Here is an 18175-nt window from a genome sequence, read left to right on the forward strand (position 1 = left end):
ACCGACTACATAATACCTTACACCACTATGCGGATTTAGTAGAGCTACCGTAAGAAAAACAGTTTATACTGGGAATTTATGTGAAGTAGATCAAACCAACAATGAACCCTATTTGAATGCGTATCATGGCTTTAGAGTAGTCATTATTAGAGAAATATTTCCAACGAGCGACTTTAACATCAAATCGGATGAAACATATACAGGGTGAGATAAGAAACTGCAACAAAGTCAAACGCCATAATTTTTACATTTTTTTTTTCAAATTTATTGATTGAAAGAAATAATGTCGGAAATAGCATCAAATTTTAGAATATGTTTAGATTTGTTCGAATTGGTTATCTTTGGTACGAATTATGGCCTTCAAACGGTCAATGAAACCGTCACACGCTGCCTTAATGTTGCTCTGCGTATTTTGGCCCATTCCCGGCGAAGCGTTTACTTGAGGTAATCGACACTTTGGGATTTTTCAGTGCCAACCTTGCTTTCCAAAATACTCCAGACACAATAGTCCAACGAATTAATATCCGGAGATTTTGGTGACCATTGTGCGCTGGAAATGAATCGAGGAACCTCATTTTTTAATCATTCTTGGGTGGTGCGTGCTGAGTCCTGTTGGAATGTCCAAGGTCTGTGGCCGAGAAGTTTGAGTGCCCAAGGCTTCAATACACCCTCCAGAATATTTTCGCCATAATATTCGGCATTAATTCTGATGCCAAGGTCAATTAATACGAGCGGACAATGACCATCGGCTGTTAAAGCGTTATGGCCCACACCATCATCATGAGCGGCGCTTGAGTTCTGGTGGCCAACAGAAGGTGCACGTTTTCAACAGACCTCTTTGGCAAGTAAACACGATCATTTTGTTTGTTTGCAAACTGCTGGACAACGAATATTTTCTCATCGGAGAAAACCAAATTCGGCAGTTCACCATTTTCGGTCAAGCGAAGCAACTTTTTAGCTCTTTTGATTCTATATTCTTTCAGTTGCGTTGTATGTTCTTGCATTTTTTGGAATTTCGATGGCTTAACCCCGAGCTCATTTTTCAATATTTGCCGAATGGAATATTACGATATGTTCAGCTCAACGGAATATTGCGATATGTTCATTTTTCGGCCAGTACGACGCGGGTATCGATCAAGTCGCTTCTTTCTATTTCTGCTGATGTTGCTGTTTTCTTCCGTCCACTTCCATGACGTCGGGCTACACTACCAGTATCACAGTAATGAGCGGTGGTACGAGGCACACAAGATTTATTCACATTTAAATGCTGGAGTGCTCTTACGGTAGTCCCTTGTGGTTTTCCAGCCAATATCAAGAAGTCACACTATCACGCTTAAATTCCATCACAAATAACTTTTTTCTGGAAAATTCTCACAAAAGTGCTCCTGTACGCTTTTAAACAATATAATGAGCTGCCACTGGAATATTTTTAACAGCTGTCGGATGAGTGGCTTAGAAATGACAGCAATCTAAAGTTAGTTGCAGTTTTTCCATCTCATCCTGAATTTGAGAGCTATATCTGAACCGATTTTCACCAAAATTCGAAGTACTTTCTTCTGGGCTGAGTTATATCGGATATGCCAAAATTCAGTATATTTGGGCTGATATTAGCCATTTGGTGCACAATAAACATGAAATCGGATAAAGATGTATATGGGAGCTATATCAAAATCTGAACTGATCTTGACAAAATTTTAGGCACTTATTACTGACATCTGATACCAATGATAATTGTTGTGGAGTCCATAGTACGCATGTGAGGGATCTAAAACCCCAAATCGGATGAAATTTAAGCTATAGCTATAACTGAACCGATTTTCACTGAACCGAATTTGATGTACTTGCTTCTTGTCTGAAATGTGTTGGATGTGCCAAAATTCAGTTCATTTGGACTGATATTAGCCATTAGGTGCACAATTAACCCGAAACCGCTTAAAGATATATATGGGAGCCATATCTAAATTTTCACCGATTATCTCTAATTTCAATAGGGGTCGTCTTTGGGCCAAATAAATTATTTGCGCCAAATGTCATCACGATCGGGCAATAATTGCGACCTGTACTTTGGACGGACGGACATGCATAAATCGATTCAAAAAGTTATTCTTTGGAGATTATCAAAAGAAACTATGTGTCTAACTTGCTTCCTTCTCCATGTTACAAACAAATGCACAAAGACATAATACCCTACCAATATGTGATGTAGGGTATAAATACCACGGTTGTAAACTACGGAAATAAAAAAATGTTCATATTTGCTTTGATGAATTGTCGACATGACGACATTGTTTAACATATGCGTTACATCTGGTTTGGAGCTAGACAATTTGGGTGTAGATCTTATTTAGATTCTCTTTCAACCGAAAGGTGTAAGAAATGCCATTACGAGTTCGTGTCTTAAGTCTTTTGTTTACACCATACGTCTGTTGAAATATGACATATTGGTTCATCAGTATTTTTTTTAGATTTCAATGTATTACATCTATTGAAGCGTATATGTGACGACAGAATACGAACATTCCAATAATGAGAGAATAATTTACGATTCTTTTTTACTCAAAAGTTTCATTTAAAATTATTTCCAATTGCAGTTTTATGCCCTTCACTAGGAAAGGAGGGAATATTTAAATTTTCTTCAGTTTGAAAAACAGAAAACCTAGAACTTTCGGTTAACAATCAATCAATATGTATTTATGTATGTTGCATGGTACAATGTTTGACAGCTTCAAGATGTTTGTGCTCATGGTATTAGGAGGCACTTTATACCCCTAAGGGCTCTTTTGTTTGTAGTTCAATTTGTTGTTATCATCTTCACCATATTCGTGTTGTCAATTCCATTGTCTTCAATCCACTTTATGTTGACAGGCATCGTAGCGCTTTATTTGGCATGTGGATTCATTGTGTATGTAAATCTGTTCCATATGACCAAAAATTCAACGGCAAGTGGACAAGAACCTAATGACTTGAGGCAAATTTCAATTTATTTTTGCCGTATAACCTTTTATCGCCATTAGGCCAAGCACGTGCCCGAATCTATTGCGGCAAGATCAAACATGATATTTATTAATTTTACCAATTTGGCTGTGTTAATCAAGTGGTTTCCACCTCCCTTTCTTTCTTTTCTATTTATAAACCATATTTTTTGTGCCGCGGTCATAACACTATTTATGCAATAAATGTGTAGGAGAAAAAAAAAATAGACTCGAATGTGGTAGACATAGAAAATTATGTAGATCGTAAAAAGAGAACAGTGATGTTGTACTTTTACTGAGGGTACGCATATATGGCATGAAATTTTAAAAGAATTAAAACTCTTAGTGCTCTGTTTGTTCAAAAATTGATTCTCGCTAAGTTGAACCGTATCAAATGTATTTATGTCAAATTCACCTTAAATTGTATCGTAATTTCCTAATTAGCAAAAAACACAGATAAACCAAACTAAACCAAACACTGTTTTAAAACATGTTAAAAAGTATTATTCGGTTTTGCCGACTGATGTATACCCTCAGCCAATGTTCGATTATTTAAATATATTTTGACTTTAGCTATGATTTTCAATTTCTTGAACCTTAATGCAGTATATTTTTCGTATCGGACCTAATTCATATGGCATAAATATTGCGACGAGCCAGGTTTGGGCTATATTGGTTACTTCCTTCACTTTATGTGAGAAATTTGATAATTTTTAGAAAATTTTAAAAATTTGCATGATGTAGTCGACCGAAGTATTCCATTTTCGTACTTCAGATAAAACAAGTAAGCAAAGGCTATAGACGTGCGGGCCCGACCATGTGATACCCTACAACACTACAACACGTTAGAAGCCCTCTTATGTACTAATCCATTTTGGAAGATTTCGCGTTTGAAACTATGTCACGGAGCACTGCGCAGATATTACCCTTAGCATTTTGAACAGGGACATTTGCCCAATATTTACGAGCTATGTCGTGTTGTTAGCTGTTGTGCAAAAATTCTAGAATTCTTCCCTGTCCTTATCGCTCTTCCCAGGCATGTCGAATGGCTCAAACTGTGTATCAGGATTTTTTTCTGTTTTTGGTTCATTTGAACCATCTCCAAAAGCAAGATGCCCCTCTGTACCTCCAAATTTAGACTCATCTATATGATTTTCTTGTCTACGATATTTGGCTATATTCTTGTGTATATCTGATATCGTCTGTAAATAATGCTGTTTTTTCACACAAAAGTAGTGGCCCATTCTACCCGCTGTCCTAAACTCTAACTTCATGCGAGATTTCGTGTCCTTTGGTTTCTATTTGCTGCAAAATCAGAAACATTTTTAGTTGTTGATCCATTTCAACCCCTAAATATATGGCGGACATCTTTGAGTAGGCCTAGCCCTTCTGAGCCTAACCCTGCTCTTGTGGAAATTTTCGTGAGGATCGGACGATTATTGCAATCTGTGGTGAAAAAATATTACAAAATGTACACTTCAATATTATAAGTCAAATTGAAAAAATCGTATGCGATAAAAAAATATGAAAAAAACAAAAAAAAACTGCAACTGCAAAATCAATAAATTTTTCAGTTTTCGGTCCATTTCAACCTCTAAATATTATGCGATCATCTCCGAAAGCAATAGGGTTCTATTCTGGCTCTAGTCCCACCTCCGTTCTAAATTTCGTGAAGATCGGGCCATAATTGCGATCTGTAGAGTGATTACAAATTAACGTGGACAGACAGACGGACGGACATACATAGCTAGAACAACTCAGCTCGGCAAGATAGGAAGATCCATATATACTTTCCTATGTGGGAAACCAATATTTCGAGGTGTTACATAATTTTTGGCCCAATCAAACTTATAATAACCCCAACACATAGTTGTAGGGTATAAATATTTGTATGGACAAAATTACAAGAAAATCGAAGCTTTATATCCAATTTTGTGCAAAATCATAAATTACGTTTCATCTCGTGTTATTGAAAATGGTAACTATTGAAAATTGTGACCCTTGGGGGTTGAAGTACCAGAGGGCTTTCGCAGATATACATCATTTTCGCAACAGATTATTAAGCTTTTTTTGAGCGCTTTGTTTTACAAAATCTTGAAACCTATGTGGTGGAGGTACCAGAAGAATTGATTCAATCTCTGCCATCTTTAATAACAGATCTTGTGTTGATGGAAATATTCAGATGTACTAAGTCTGAATGGAATCGGATGTTAATATCACGTTTTAAGAACTTCATGGATATTCAAAATTTTGAAGCTTTGTGAGGGAGGTACCAGAAGGGGTATACCGATATATTTCATCTTCACACCAGATCTTTGATTAATGAAAATATTGTAATGTGTGTAATTTGAAGAAGATAGGGCTCTTTCATCACATTTCATAAAAATTATAATTATTCAAAATTTTGATTTCTGAAAATTTCGAAGTTTTGTGGATGAGCTACCAGACGAAGTGGACCGATATTACCCATTTCTGAATCTAATCTAAATTTGATAATAATATTACGATTTACCAAGTTTGGATCAATTCGGATACTCCCTTCGAGAGTTCGATGACACACGTTTTGGTCGTATTAAAATTAAAGTATTATATGGCTGAGGGTAAGGGTAAGCGTCAGAATAGAACCCTATAATTTTACAAGATGGTCACAAATTATTAAAAAATGAAATAGTCCAAATACTGAATGATTTAATTCTGAAAGTTACTTTTCGGCGAAATCACAAAAATATATAAAATCATTACTTCTGAACTTTGTACTGATGCTGATTTCGTAGCCAAAAGAAAATCGGGTATATAGATAATATATTCCTGTATCTAAAATGTCATATATTGTTAGAAATGTCCATTAGCACGACAGAGAGTGCTAATATACCAAATTTCGGATGGACCCATGGCTTCGGCCACATATATATATGTGTAAAAGGGTTCTACAGAAACTCACATGGTAGGTCCACCACCGACATATAGTTGGCTTACACGTTGAGGTAAAAGTTGTGCCTGTGCTTTAATTTTTAAAAGTATATTCTAATTTTTACATCGTTTGCGGTTTTTTAATTATATGCAAAGTTTGAAGAAAATCAGATATTGACATTTTATGAGGTTTATTCAAAATGTTGACGCTTTTGTTGGAAACAAGCTGGTAAATCTACATAATTATTACCATGTATCAAATGTTGACTATTTCGTTTTATACGAGATTCATGTGAAGTTTTTTTTTGAACTTTTTAGGGGAAGTACCAGAAATAGTTTCCAGATATATTCTATTTTCACATTTTCTCTAATATTGTCAAATATATTGGACTATGAAAATTTTGGAAAAAATCGTAAATTGGGTGGGTTTTAAACCAAAAGTTAGCAAATAGTGTAAGTTTCCGTGTTAGATTTTGATATTTAACCATATGCTTAGTTTGAATATACCGAGAACATCTTTTGGCAAAAATCAGCATGACTGACCCGATGTAGCCCATCTCGAAACTTGATCTTAATTCAAATTCACATGAGAACTATTGCAAGGACGAACTGCCGCATGCCATGTCGATTTTAAATGTCCTGAAAAAGATTTCTTTTATAAGGTAACAAATTTCACCTTATTAAATGATATGTACCCTTTGCTAGGGGTTGAACTTTTCATACCCTCAACAATTTGAAAATCAATACTTTAGAAAATATAAATTTGCAAAAAGAAATTTCAAATAATTCATTAAAAAAATGTGGTTACACTTAATAACATACCCACTTTTGGCTCATACGGATTGATGGACCCGCCTAGATAAATAGTTGTCATGAGAGGTGGTACCTCAAGAACCAACACTTAAGCCATTTCGTTTAAAAAATATAACTCAAAATACCGAATATCTGGGGGCTATACAATAACGTGGTCCTGCGAAGATTTTTTTCTATCAGAAGAAATTGTGCCTATTGTCAGTACTAAATATCTAATTTGAAATAATTCAGATTTAAAAATTACGAAAACTCTTCACCGGAAATGTTGTAAATTTGGTATTTGAAGTTTGTAGTTGATACTACAGCCTATGACAGATAATTGTCTGTGCAGGTTCACGTCTTCGTATACCCCCAATATAACGGCACCTCCCGATATTCGGTATTTTCATGATTTTGGTATTTGAAGTTCGTAATGGATTATATAGCCTATTTTTTTTTATAGTTTTGATGGTTTAGCTACATTATTCATGGATTTTTTTTCAAGTTTCGCATTTGAACATTGTAATGGCTTATGATAAAACTTGCCGTCGTATAGACCCTAATGTAACGGAAACATTCGGTATTTGTAAGATTTTAACACTTTTAATGGATTTTATTTTTTTGAAAATTGCTAAATTCGTTCCAAATGGAGGAAGGTATTCAAAGTTCGGCCCGACCGAACTTACTGTTTTTTTACATGTTATAATATACATTATTTGTCAGAAAAGTAACCATTTGTAAGGACATAGTGCTTAGGCTCCTCTGCGTAGGAACATGCGAATAAGTGATATAGGGTATCACCTGGCCTGCTTCATGACAGTTTTTTTATTTTCCTTACTGCCCAGCAAAAATTTTCCATTACTAAATAATGAGTTTCCTAACTTATAAATCAATTTTAAAATCCATTATTTTAAGGTCCTGTCACTGGAAAAAAGTTTTCTAGGCCACTGAAAGTCTACAAAAAACTAAACAAAATTATTTGAATTATTGGTAAATACTAACAACAATGCAGCTACGGATAATGCAGATTAACCCAAATCACGTTAAATAATTTTTTTGTTTTAAATCATTATATCCCCATCGAAACCACTGTGAGTGAACTTTCTCGCCAAATAAAACGATCACAGGTGATACTGATAGGCGATTAAGAAAACCCCCGCTTGCAAGTTTTAAATTTTTATAAAATCATTGCCAATTAGCTGTTATCTTTCTGGTGTCAAATTCACAATATAAATTTAATTTGTTGTTGTTTTTGTTGCTCTTGATACCTCTTATATATGCGGCATAATGTTGTCTCATTATCATAACCGAATACAAACAAGTCGACTCTTACTCGTGTGACAGCAAATAAATATGATTCACATAACAACGAATCGAGAGGTCGAATAGGCACGCATTTTATATGCCAGAAATTATTCATTCGGAATTGAAACATTTCCATTGAATTGGAATATAAATTTAAATTTTGGCAGGCTCGTGCTTTGTGAATTGTGAATTTTATTAGCATCAATCCATTGTCGTTCTAGCCCTTATCCCACATATTCTTACAACTCTCGCATGCTCAATTTTATGATTTTTTTTAAATAAGTTTTCAAAACTTTTTGATTTACACAAAACCGCACAAGACACAATTTTTAAATGGTGATTTCAACTCACCAGTAACGACAGAGGAAATGGGGGAGAAGGGCAGTTGGAAGAAGACCAAACAAATTGACCCGTAAAAAAAAAGATGAAAAAAAGCGAAAAGTTCATTGATCTGCACGTTTTCTATGCGATTCGTTTCACATCTCATCTATTGATCTGTGGCGATGATTGGTAGCGTTGCTGACTTTGGTCATTGTGTGAGCTGCCTTTTTTTCTTCGTCTTCTACTTTTCTTATTATCTTCTTCCCATTGTGTTGCCTTTCTTTTACCTAAGGGTCGCTAGTTGTGGTTGTTTTAGAAACATTAGCGTGTGGTAACAATAAAATATATTGTGGTAAAACTTACAAAAGAATATTTAATTTTATTTTGAAGAGCATGGTTTATCGTTCAGAATATTTATTACCTTTGGTGTTGATAAGTTAATGTAAATTGCAATAATCCGCATATCTACGTCGTTCCAGTTGATACTTGCGATAGTTATCAACCATCAATGTTTAATAGATGAATAAAGTTAGGAATATATATTTTCAAGACAGAAAGGCAATATTAACAAGTAAAAAACACCTAAATTCAACCGGGCCGAACTTTAAATACCCTCCACCAATCGAAAGGAACGGGAAAGCATGAAAAAAATTTCGTCGAAAAAGGCTGTTGAAATGAAAACCGCTATATGGAGGCTTAACGAAGACGAGGATGAGCATGCACAATTTTTTGTCATAGGCTTTAGTCATAGGACCTTCAAATTTGAAATTTAAAACAATTCCGTTGAATAATGTCGCTAAAATTATTAAAATACCGAAAAAAGGGAGTTATAGGTGAGGTATACCAAGATGTGGACAGACATGGTCTATTCACGAACTTAGTCTGCCCACACATGTGTGCAAAATTTGAGCCTTCTCTCTGAATTAGTTCGAAAGATTACACCAGACGGATAGAGAGGCAGACATACCGACAGAGGGATATCGTTGTATCGAATTTTACGCTGATCAAGAATATATAGGGTGAGATGAAAAACTGCAAGAAAGTCAAAATCCACAATTTTTACATTTTTTTTAATTTTATTGAATGAAAACAAACTTTGAATATCCTCCACCATTTGAAACGAATTTCGACATAAAATCCTTAAAAATTTTTGTTAAAATTTTAAAAATAGCGAATATAACCGCTATATTGGTGTCTATACGACAGGTAAGTTTGTCAAATTCAAATTCGGAACTTGAAATAAACGGTAAAATAATGTAGCTAAAATCATCAAAATATCGTATATTGGGAGGTACCGTTATATCGAAGCTGTGCGAAGACCTGGACCAGCATAGACAATTTTCTGTCATAGGCTGTAGCATCCACTACGAACTTCAAATACGACATTTCAAACAACTTAGGTGAGTATTGTACCTAAACTCGTCAAAATACCGAATATAGGGTGGTAGTGGTATATGGGGCCTATACGAAGACCTAGACCTGCATAGACAATTTTCTGTCACAGACTGTATTTTCCATTAAGAACTCTAAATGCGTAATTTGAAAAAAAATCCGGTGAATTATGACGCTAAAATCACCAAAATACCGAATATAGGGAGGTACTATTATATTTCTGTCATAAGCTGTAGTATCCATTACGAACTTCAAATGCCAAATTTGAAACTATTTCGGCGAATAACGTTGCTGATATCATCAAAATACCGAATATCGTGAGGGACCGCTATATGGGGGCTATACAAAGACGTGGACCTGCACAGACAAGTTCTCTTTCAGGTTGTGGTATCCGTTACGAACTTCAAATATCAAATTTTAAACAATTCCGGTGAATAATGTCATCATCAAAATACTGAATATCAAGGGGTACCGTTTTATGGGTGCTATACGAAGGCGACGATCCGGTGAATAATGTGGCTTAAATCACCAAAATATCAAGAATAGAGAGGTATCATTATATGGAGGTTATACAACAACGTGGACCAACATGACCCATTTTCAATACCAAAAGTTCTACAGACATAATATACATTTGAGTAAATTTTGTCAACCTACTTCATTTCGTTCGGAAGCTAGAGTGATTTCCACAGACGTATAGACGGGCATCGCTGATTTTATGCTGATCAAGAATATATATACTTTGTGGGGTCTAAAATGTATATTTCGAGGTGTTACAAACGGAATGACAAACTTAATATACCCTCCATACTATTGTGGCTATTTTGTAGGGACTGCACTGTGTACGTCACTTTCCACACACCATTAGCAAGGGACAAATGTGCCGCTATTGAACCACATCGTTCACATCGAAAATTTGGCGGTAAACGTTCTACTCGGGAGAACTGCTTTGTTTTCAGAGAATTAACGACGTTTTATTACCACCCTCCCTTTCCTTAGACATACACCAAAAACAATATATAAAATAAAATAGCTCAAATAACTATTACAATAACCATATAAAATAATTAATTAATTGTTGTAATCTAATGACGTGTGAAAACATTTAAAATCATTAATCAATAAATTTGCGGATTAAAACTAGAAATTAAATATTTATTATTTACGGAAATGTTATTTTTAGCCAACAAAAAAAATCAATAATCTTTATAAGGTCAAACGAACAAAAAAGAAAAGAAGTAAACACCAAAAAGCCTATCCCTCTATTTTCTGAAAAGAGAAAAACACAAATCCACAACCCATCCCATTTAAGACGGCCGGCTTCAACATTTCAACACAATAAACAAAAAATAAAACCTCTATTCATAATTGTTATTAGAGCGCGTGGACGTGTTTTATGTGTCTCTATTAGATTTTTTAATGATTTCCATAAACCGACAAAAATGGGATTCATCGCGCACACTTCTTCCAAAGCCATAAAGCCATTCTCTAATTAACATTGATTTTATGGCAAATCTTTCATTTTTGCAAAAGATTAATCTTAAGTCTTTTTTTTTTCTTTTTGGCGTTGGAAGCCGCTCTATGCTAATGAACTTAAATTTTGAAATATAACAAAAAAAAAGTAATAAATATAGCAGACCACATAGGGTGACGCAAAATAAAAAAATATAATTTAGCAAAAACGTTATAAAAACCGATAGACGATAACAATGGAATTATGTTATATTTGTTAATCGTTCAATTGTTAACAGTTATGGAATATTGTGTTCTACAACTAGATCATCTGTATTTAAATGTTGAAAATAATAAGGTGATATTTTTATCCCAAGTAACTGCGTAATTAGAATTTTGTATTTTGTTGTCACAGCCTAAACGAACTTTTTGAAAGTAGTTCTATAAGCCAAATAATTTCCAAGTATATCCGGAAATGTGACCTTCAGAAGAATCAAGTTCGTCGGGGTTATTCTTGTATAATGAATTTATAAAAAAACCTAGCGATATTAAGAAATCTTACGAGATTATCTTGTAGTTCTTTTATTGCCTAAAATTCATTTACAAAATAAAATTTATACGAAGAGGAGAACTAAGTATGGGCTTTATTGGAATAACAGCTTTGTAATCAATATATTAAAAAACAAACGATTGGAAATTTGTAGTTGGCCGCTGGTTTGTATTTTGGGTTATCTAAATTGGCGAAAGGGAATTTTGCTACTATTTCCCGTACAAATAAGAATCTATTGATGGCACTCCCTTACATATTTTTTCCAAATGGGTGGAAAATTGGTTAAAATTTGCACACCTACTCCTAGTTAAACATATTCCCAGTACTAAAATGTAATGTTAATGGCGTTAATCATTTTAACTTGGAGCGAAAAGCTCGCATTTCTAACTTTTTTACCATATCCCAATTTGCACAAAATTTTGAAGTAAAAATTTTAAAAAATTCGAAAAGTACTTATTTTGTTAAAACATGTACGCAACTGAATCCTTTTTATACTCTCCACCATACATAGCATGGAGTCATTCCGTTTGTAACTCATCGAAATAATAATTTTAGACCTAACGCAATATATTCGTATATCTTGTTCAGCGTAAAATTCTAAGACGATTCCTTCCGTCCGTCCCTCGGTCCGCCTGTCTGTTGTAATCACGCTAGAGTCAAAACGAATTAGGATAGGAAGCTAAAATTTTGCGCAGATCTGTCCTTTATGTGCAGGCAGGTCAAGTTCGTAGATGGGTCCACGATATCGTATGGTATCCACATAACGGTAACTCCCGATATTCGATATTTTGATGCATTTAGGCAAATTTTCAATGGAATTGTCTGAAATTCTACACAAGGAGTTCTTTTTGGGAACTTTAAGGCCTGTAAGAGAATTGAATTGGGCACCTATACCCCAATATCGTACATCCCAAATATAACGGTATCCCCCGATATTGGGTATTTTGATGATTGTGGCTCCATTTTTCAATGGAATTGTCTGAAAATCTTTACAAGGAGTTCCTTCTGAAAAGTTTGCCCCCTGGATGATAATTGTCTATAGAGAAAGAAAGAATTGTCCACGATATCATATATCCTCCATATAACGGTACCTCCCGATATTCGGTATTTTGATGATTTTAGCGAAATTTACCGGAATTGTTTCAAATTTGGTATTTGAAGTTCCTAACGGATACTACAGCCTCGTTTAGCCCCCATATAACGGTACCTCCATATTTTCGGTATTTTGATCAAATATTTTCGGAATTGTTTTAAATTTTGCATTTGAAGTTCATAATGCATACTACAGCTTATGAGAGAAAATTTTCTGTTCAGGACCACGTCTTTGTATAGCCCCCCTTTAACGGTACCTAAAAATATTCGGTATTTTGATGATTTTAGCGTCATTATTCACCGGAGTAGAGTCAAACTACGTATTTAGAGTTCGTAATGGGAACTACAGTCTGTGATAGAAAATTGTCTATGCAGGTCCAGGTCTTTGTATAGGCCCTATATGTTAGTACCTCTCTATATTCTGTATTTTGACGATTTTAGTTAAAATACTAACTGAAATTGTTTGAGATGTCGTATTTAAAGTTCGTAATGGATGCTACAGCCTGTGACAGAAAATTGTCAATGCAGGTTCAGATCTTCGATATAACGGTACCTCCCTATATGCGGTATTTTCATGATTATTATTCACCGTTTATTTCAAGTTTTGAATTTGAATATGGTAATGGCTTACAACAAACAATGCCCATGTAGGTCCACGTCGTATAGACCCCAATTTAACAGCTATATTTGGTATTTTTAAGATTTTAAGAGAATTTTTAACGGATTTTATTTTTTGAAAATTTTCAAATTCGTTCGTCCCGGTCGAACTTACTGCCTTTTAACTTGTTACTTGTTATTTTTAACAATTGGTTGCGGAGACATTTTTTTTTCAAATTTTTTTGCCCTCCGCCATGTGACTACAATGGGTATATGTAATTTGATACCTTCAAAATGTGCCTCGTCGAAACAGCGAGTTTAGACATTAAGTCTCTTCAGACGAAACCCGTTTTAGGTCATTTTTCTAGGGCACGATAACTCTCGAAAGGAGCCTCCGATGTGGTCTAAACTCTGTGCATCGTAATATAATTATAAAACTTTGTTCGAGTCCGGAGAAGAGCAATATCGGTCAAACATTTCAAAGAAAATACTTTACCTCGTAGAAAGAGAAAGGAGAATCTGATTTTGTTCAAAATTCTTATATAAGCCTCGGTTCTAGGTCAGGTGAAAAAATGAAAATGACCAATAACGGTCCACTCCTTCCAATGCGTCCTCCTCAAAGGATTAACATTTTGAATACTCATTGCTCTATTAAAATGTGAAATAAGAAGCTGATTGTCTGCAAATTTCGCAGAATCAACGCCCAGACGAAACAGCTGAAGCTAAAACCTTGAAATTTTGTACAAAGGTGCGTAAGCGTGTGATAAAGCTTTTTAGAAATTCGATCCTTAAGGTTACGAAAAATTCTATAATGGTACTTAACTTCTAAAATAGTACCATTTGGACGGATAGAGATAAAATCTTGAAATTTGATATGAGAACCATGGTTGGAAAATAAGCTTGATATAGAAAGGTGGTTTTGGAAATGTTTACTAAGTTTTGTATTGGGTTCCCAGTTGGTGTCTGAGGTTTGTACGTACTTAATGGTAGCAAATTTGGTATTGGATGAAGGAATGAAGCTGAAATTCGGAAATTTGATATAGATGTCACTGTTGGTGTCTGTGGTTAAGATATAGAGGTGGTTTTGGAAATTGGGTGAAGCTTTCTAGCTGGACTTGCGGAATTTTACTTTGAGGTCTCTGTTGGTATCTAGAGTTGAGATATGGAATTACTTTCCGAAATTTTTGCTATAATTGTTCAAAAAGTACTAAATTGATTATTGGTTGAAGGGATGGCGCTGGCATCCCAAAATTTGACATTGAGGACTTTATAGGCATCTAGTGTTGAGATATGGGGGTGATTTTTCAAATGCGTTGTACGAAACTATAGTTGTACGAAAACTACTAAATTGAACTTAATTTGGTATTGGATGAAGGAATAAATTTGAAATCCTGAAATTTCATATGGATGACACTATTGGAGTCTGTAGTTGAATGGCTGGTTTTAAATATGTGACTATTACTTAATGGGAGAAATTAAAGAGCTGAAATCCTAAAATTTGATATTAAGGTCACTGTTGGTATCGGAGGTTGAGATATGGAGATTGTTTTGCGTACAGCACTGAAACTATAGGAAAGTACTAAATTTGGTATTGAGTCTATGTACTGAGTCTAATGTACCTGTAATCCCAAAATTTGATATTGAGGTCTCTGTTGATATCCGGTGTTGGTTTTGAAAATGTGTACTATATTTGTTCGAAAAATTCTATATGCTACTATTTTTGGATCATTGATGGAGATTGTTTTGGATATGTGTAGAGAGATTGAGCTAAATTTCTAAATTTTGATAGTGACGTCACTGTTGGTTTCTAGAGTTTACATATGGATAGGTTGAAAAAAAATTTTTGAAGGAAAATTTGGAAGTGATACCATTGTTCAATGATTTTACAAATATCCTACTCTTTAAACCTCAAAATGAAGAACTCTGTTTTCACAACATTTGATGCATTTATGACCAGGTATTTTGACAGATATTACACGTTTGGTTCACGACAAAGTAAAATCGAATGGACGATTTTCACTAAATTTTACACATTTATATGCTTCTAGGCTGAATTTGATAGTATGTGCCAAAATACATTCAATTTGAGCTGATATTAATCAATTGGTGCAAAAAAAAACGTGAAATCGGATAAAAATCGGATGGAGATATATCCAAATCTATAATTTTGGCAGATGTATTTCAAAGCTATATTTTATATATTGTCCCGATTATCGTTGTTATGAAGTGCATATTACGGCTGTGGCACACCTAAATATATATGGGAGCTATTTTAAGCGATTATCACTATTTTCAATAGGGTTAGTCTTTGAGCCAACAAATGATATGTGAAAAATTGCATCTCAATCGGATAATAAATTCGTACAGGGCGCAGCTCGCTTTTGAACAAAAATACATGGAAATAAGGACGAACATGCATAAATCGACTCAAAATGTGATTTTAGGGATATCATTAAAAGGAACTATGGATTTGTATCGTTTCCGTCTGCATGTTAGAAATAAGTGCACTAAAACATAATACATTGTACCACAGTGCAGGGTCGGGACCACACTATTTGAGATTTATACCATTTGTGGGGAAGTGCCGAAAGTATTGAACCAATATTGCTTATTTTTATAGCTGACCTAATTTAGACACCAAAATGTAAGAGGTTTTAACCTAATTGGATACTAACTACCTTTGCTATTAAGGGGAAATTTTCCAAAACAATTATATTTTGGAATGACGTGGGCCTATTTTTTACCAACTTTGAAGTGGATTTTAATTTGCAAAATAAAATGTTCCATTATGTACATTTCGGAAAAAATCGTATTCTCCTAAACGCTCATTCCAATATCACAGATGTAGACGCAGACACAAGACGAATAAGAGCCATCTACGTGTGTCCTCTTCGTTAATACGTATTCTCATCAAGAACATGGAAATGGGTCAATCGCAGACATTGTGAAATTATTCAATTCATCAGACGGTATATCAATAACTAATTTAATTATAATCCACAAAATGAACACCTAAATACCCCAACATATTTTCACAGATTAAAATGGATTTGCTGGAACAAGACATTTTGTCAATAAAAATTGAAGGTTTCTGCAAATTCAAAAAGAAGAAACTATTCTTTAAACTTCACCATTGAGATTGACTACTGTCTGACGGGAGTGTTGGCCTATTAATGATGTCTGGCATGAATAAAGAAGTTTGAAAAACCATAAAACATAACATAATAGAAAATAAGCAAAAACGCCAGACTAGACAGAGAGAAAAATGAGATTTTGCAAAACTCTCAAATTGTAACATTCAAATGTTGAATAGATTTGAAGTCAACTACCACCAATACACACGATGTGTATTGTCTTCAATGCGTTGGATATGGTTGGATCTGCTGAGGGTATTCTCTTTCATGAATGTCAATGAACGGCCAATAGATATGAAAACGAATAGGAAGTCGTAAATCTGAATGATTTTCTCATTCATTCGTTCAGCTTAATTGGATTGTTAAATATATTGATTAACTAATGACAATGTTGGGAAAGGCTTATTTATTTTTTATTCTGCATTTCTCTTCAAAACTCCAAACTAAATTTTGTATATAAAGTTGGCGGAATCATCAGCAGAGTATCATTGACTTTTCAATATCTCAAGCAATAGGAGTTTAAATACCAAAAATTAAATATGGTATGTTTTCGGGTGCTTTGAAGTAGGACCAAGTCATAAACTATCCTTGTTCCTTGTTTTTTTTTTTTGTTTTTTCAGAAACTCTTCATTGTATTTGCTTTGGTTGCCGCTGCTGCCGCAACACACCTCAGCAACGAATACTTGCCTCCCAAGGTTGGCGGTGCTGTTGAATCGTATGCCGTGGAAACTGCTTCGGCTCCAGTCTCTTATGCCGCTCCAGCTGCTGTCGAAAGCTATCAAGTTGAAGAAGCTGCCCCAGCCCATACCTTCTCTGATGCCGATGGCTACCGTTACAAGACCTTGCGTCGCCGCGTCATCCGTCGCCAACGTCGTGATGTCTCCAACGAATATTTGCCTCCTGTAGCTGTCTCTGAATCGGTTCCCGAATATGTTAACACTGCCCCCACTCAAAGCTTTGAAACTGTTGAAGCTGCTCCCGCCCACACTTTCTCTGATGCTGAGGGATACCGCTACAAGACCCATCGTCGCCGTGTTATTCGTCGTCAACGTCGTGATGTTTCCAACGAATACTTGCCACCTGTAGCTACCAACAATGCTGCTCAAGTTGCCACCTCATACTCTGGCCCAGCTGTTGCCACTTCATACTCTGCTCCCGCTGTTGCTACTTCATACTCTGCCCCAGCTCCAGCTGTCCAAACCTATGAAGTCGAATCTGCTGCTCCCGCTCACACCTTCTCCCAAGCCGATGGTTACCGTTACAAGACTCAACGTCGTCGCGTTATTCGTCGTAACTAAATTAAAGACTTACTAATATTGCAATGAAGAAATTGCTTGAATATTTATGTAGAATTAAATAATTTATTAAATAAATATTATAATTGAAATAAATTTTAAATTTTTCTATGAATATAATATGAAAATGTATTATTTCCAATGGGAATATTAATTGGAAAGTATTCGTAGGATTGAGGATATTAGGAGACATAATATCTTAAGCGGAATCTTACTTCCACCCATGGACCATAGAATGGCGCCCAACGGATGCTGGGACTATTTTATTTGCTACATGTCAGCTAGCATTTAGAACTCGAACGACCTTAAATAAAACAAGTTCCTAATTTTAGATTCGGTGGCAAAATAGACCAACATTCCATT

The 18175-nt window shown here is 35.0% G+C and overlaps 1 protein-coding gene across 1 annotated transcript; it reads left to right on the forward strand.

Annotated features, from left to right (window-relative positions):
• The first annotated feature begins 17056 nt into the window (after window positions 1–17056).
• On the forward strand, window positions 17057–17838 carry LOC131804472 (uncharacterized). Its single transcript, XM_059127409.1, has 2 exons — window positions 17057–17071; window positions 17138–17838. Exons 1-2 carry the CDS (start codon window positions 17057–17059, stop codon window positions 17813–17815), a joined length of 693 nt encoding a protein of 230 aa, XP_058983392.1. The 3' UTR covers window positions 17816–17838.
• Window positions 17839–18175: the final 337 nt, after the last annotated feature.

The sequence above is a fragment of the Musca domestica genome, unplaced genomic scaffold, assembly GCF_030504385.1.
Source record: "Musca domestica strain aabys unplaced genomic scaffold, Musca_domestica.polishedcontigs.V.1.1 45, whole genome shotgun sequence".
NCBI classification, from domain to species: domain Eukaryota; kingdom Metazoa; phylum Arthropoda; class Insecta; order Diptera; family Muscidae; genus Musca; species Musca domestica.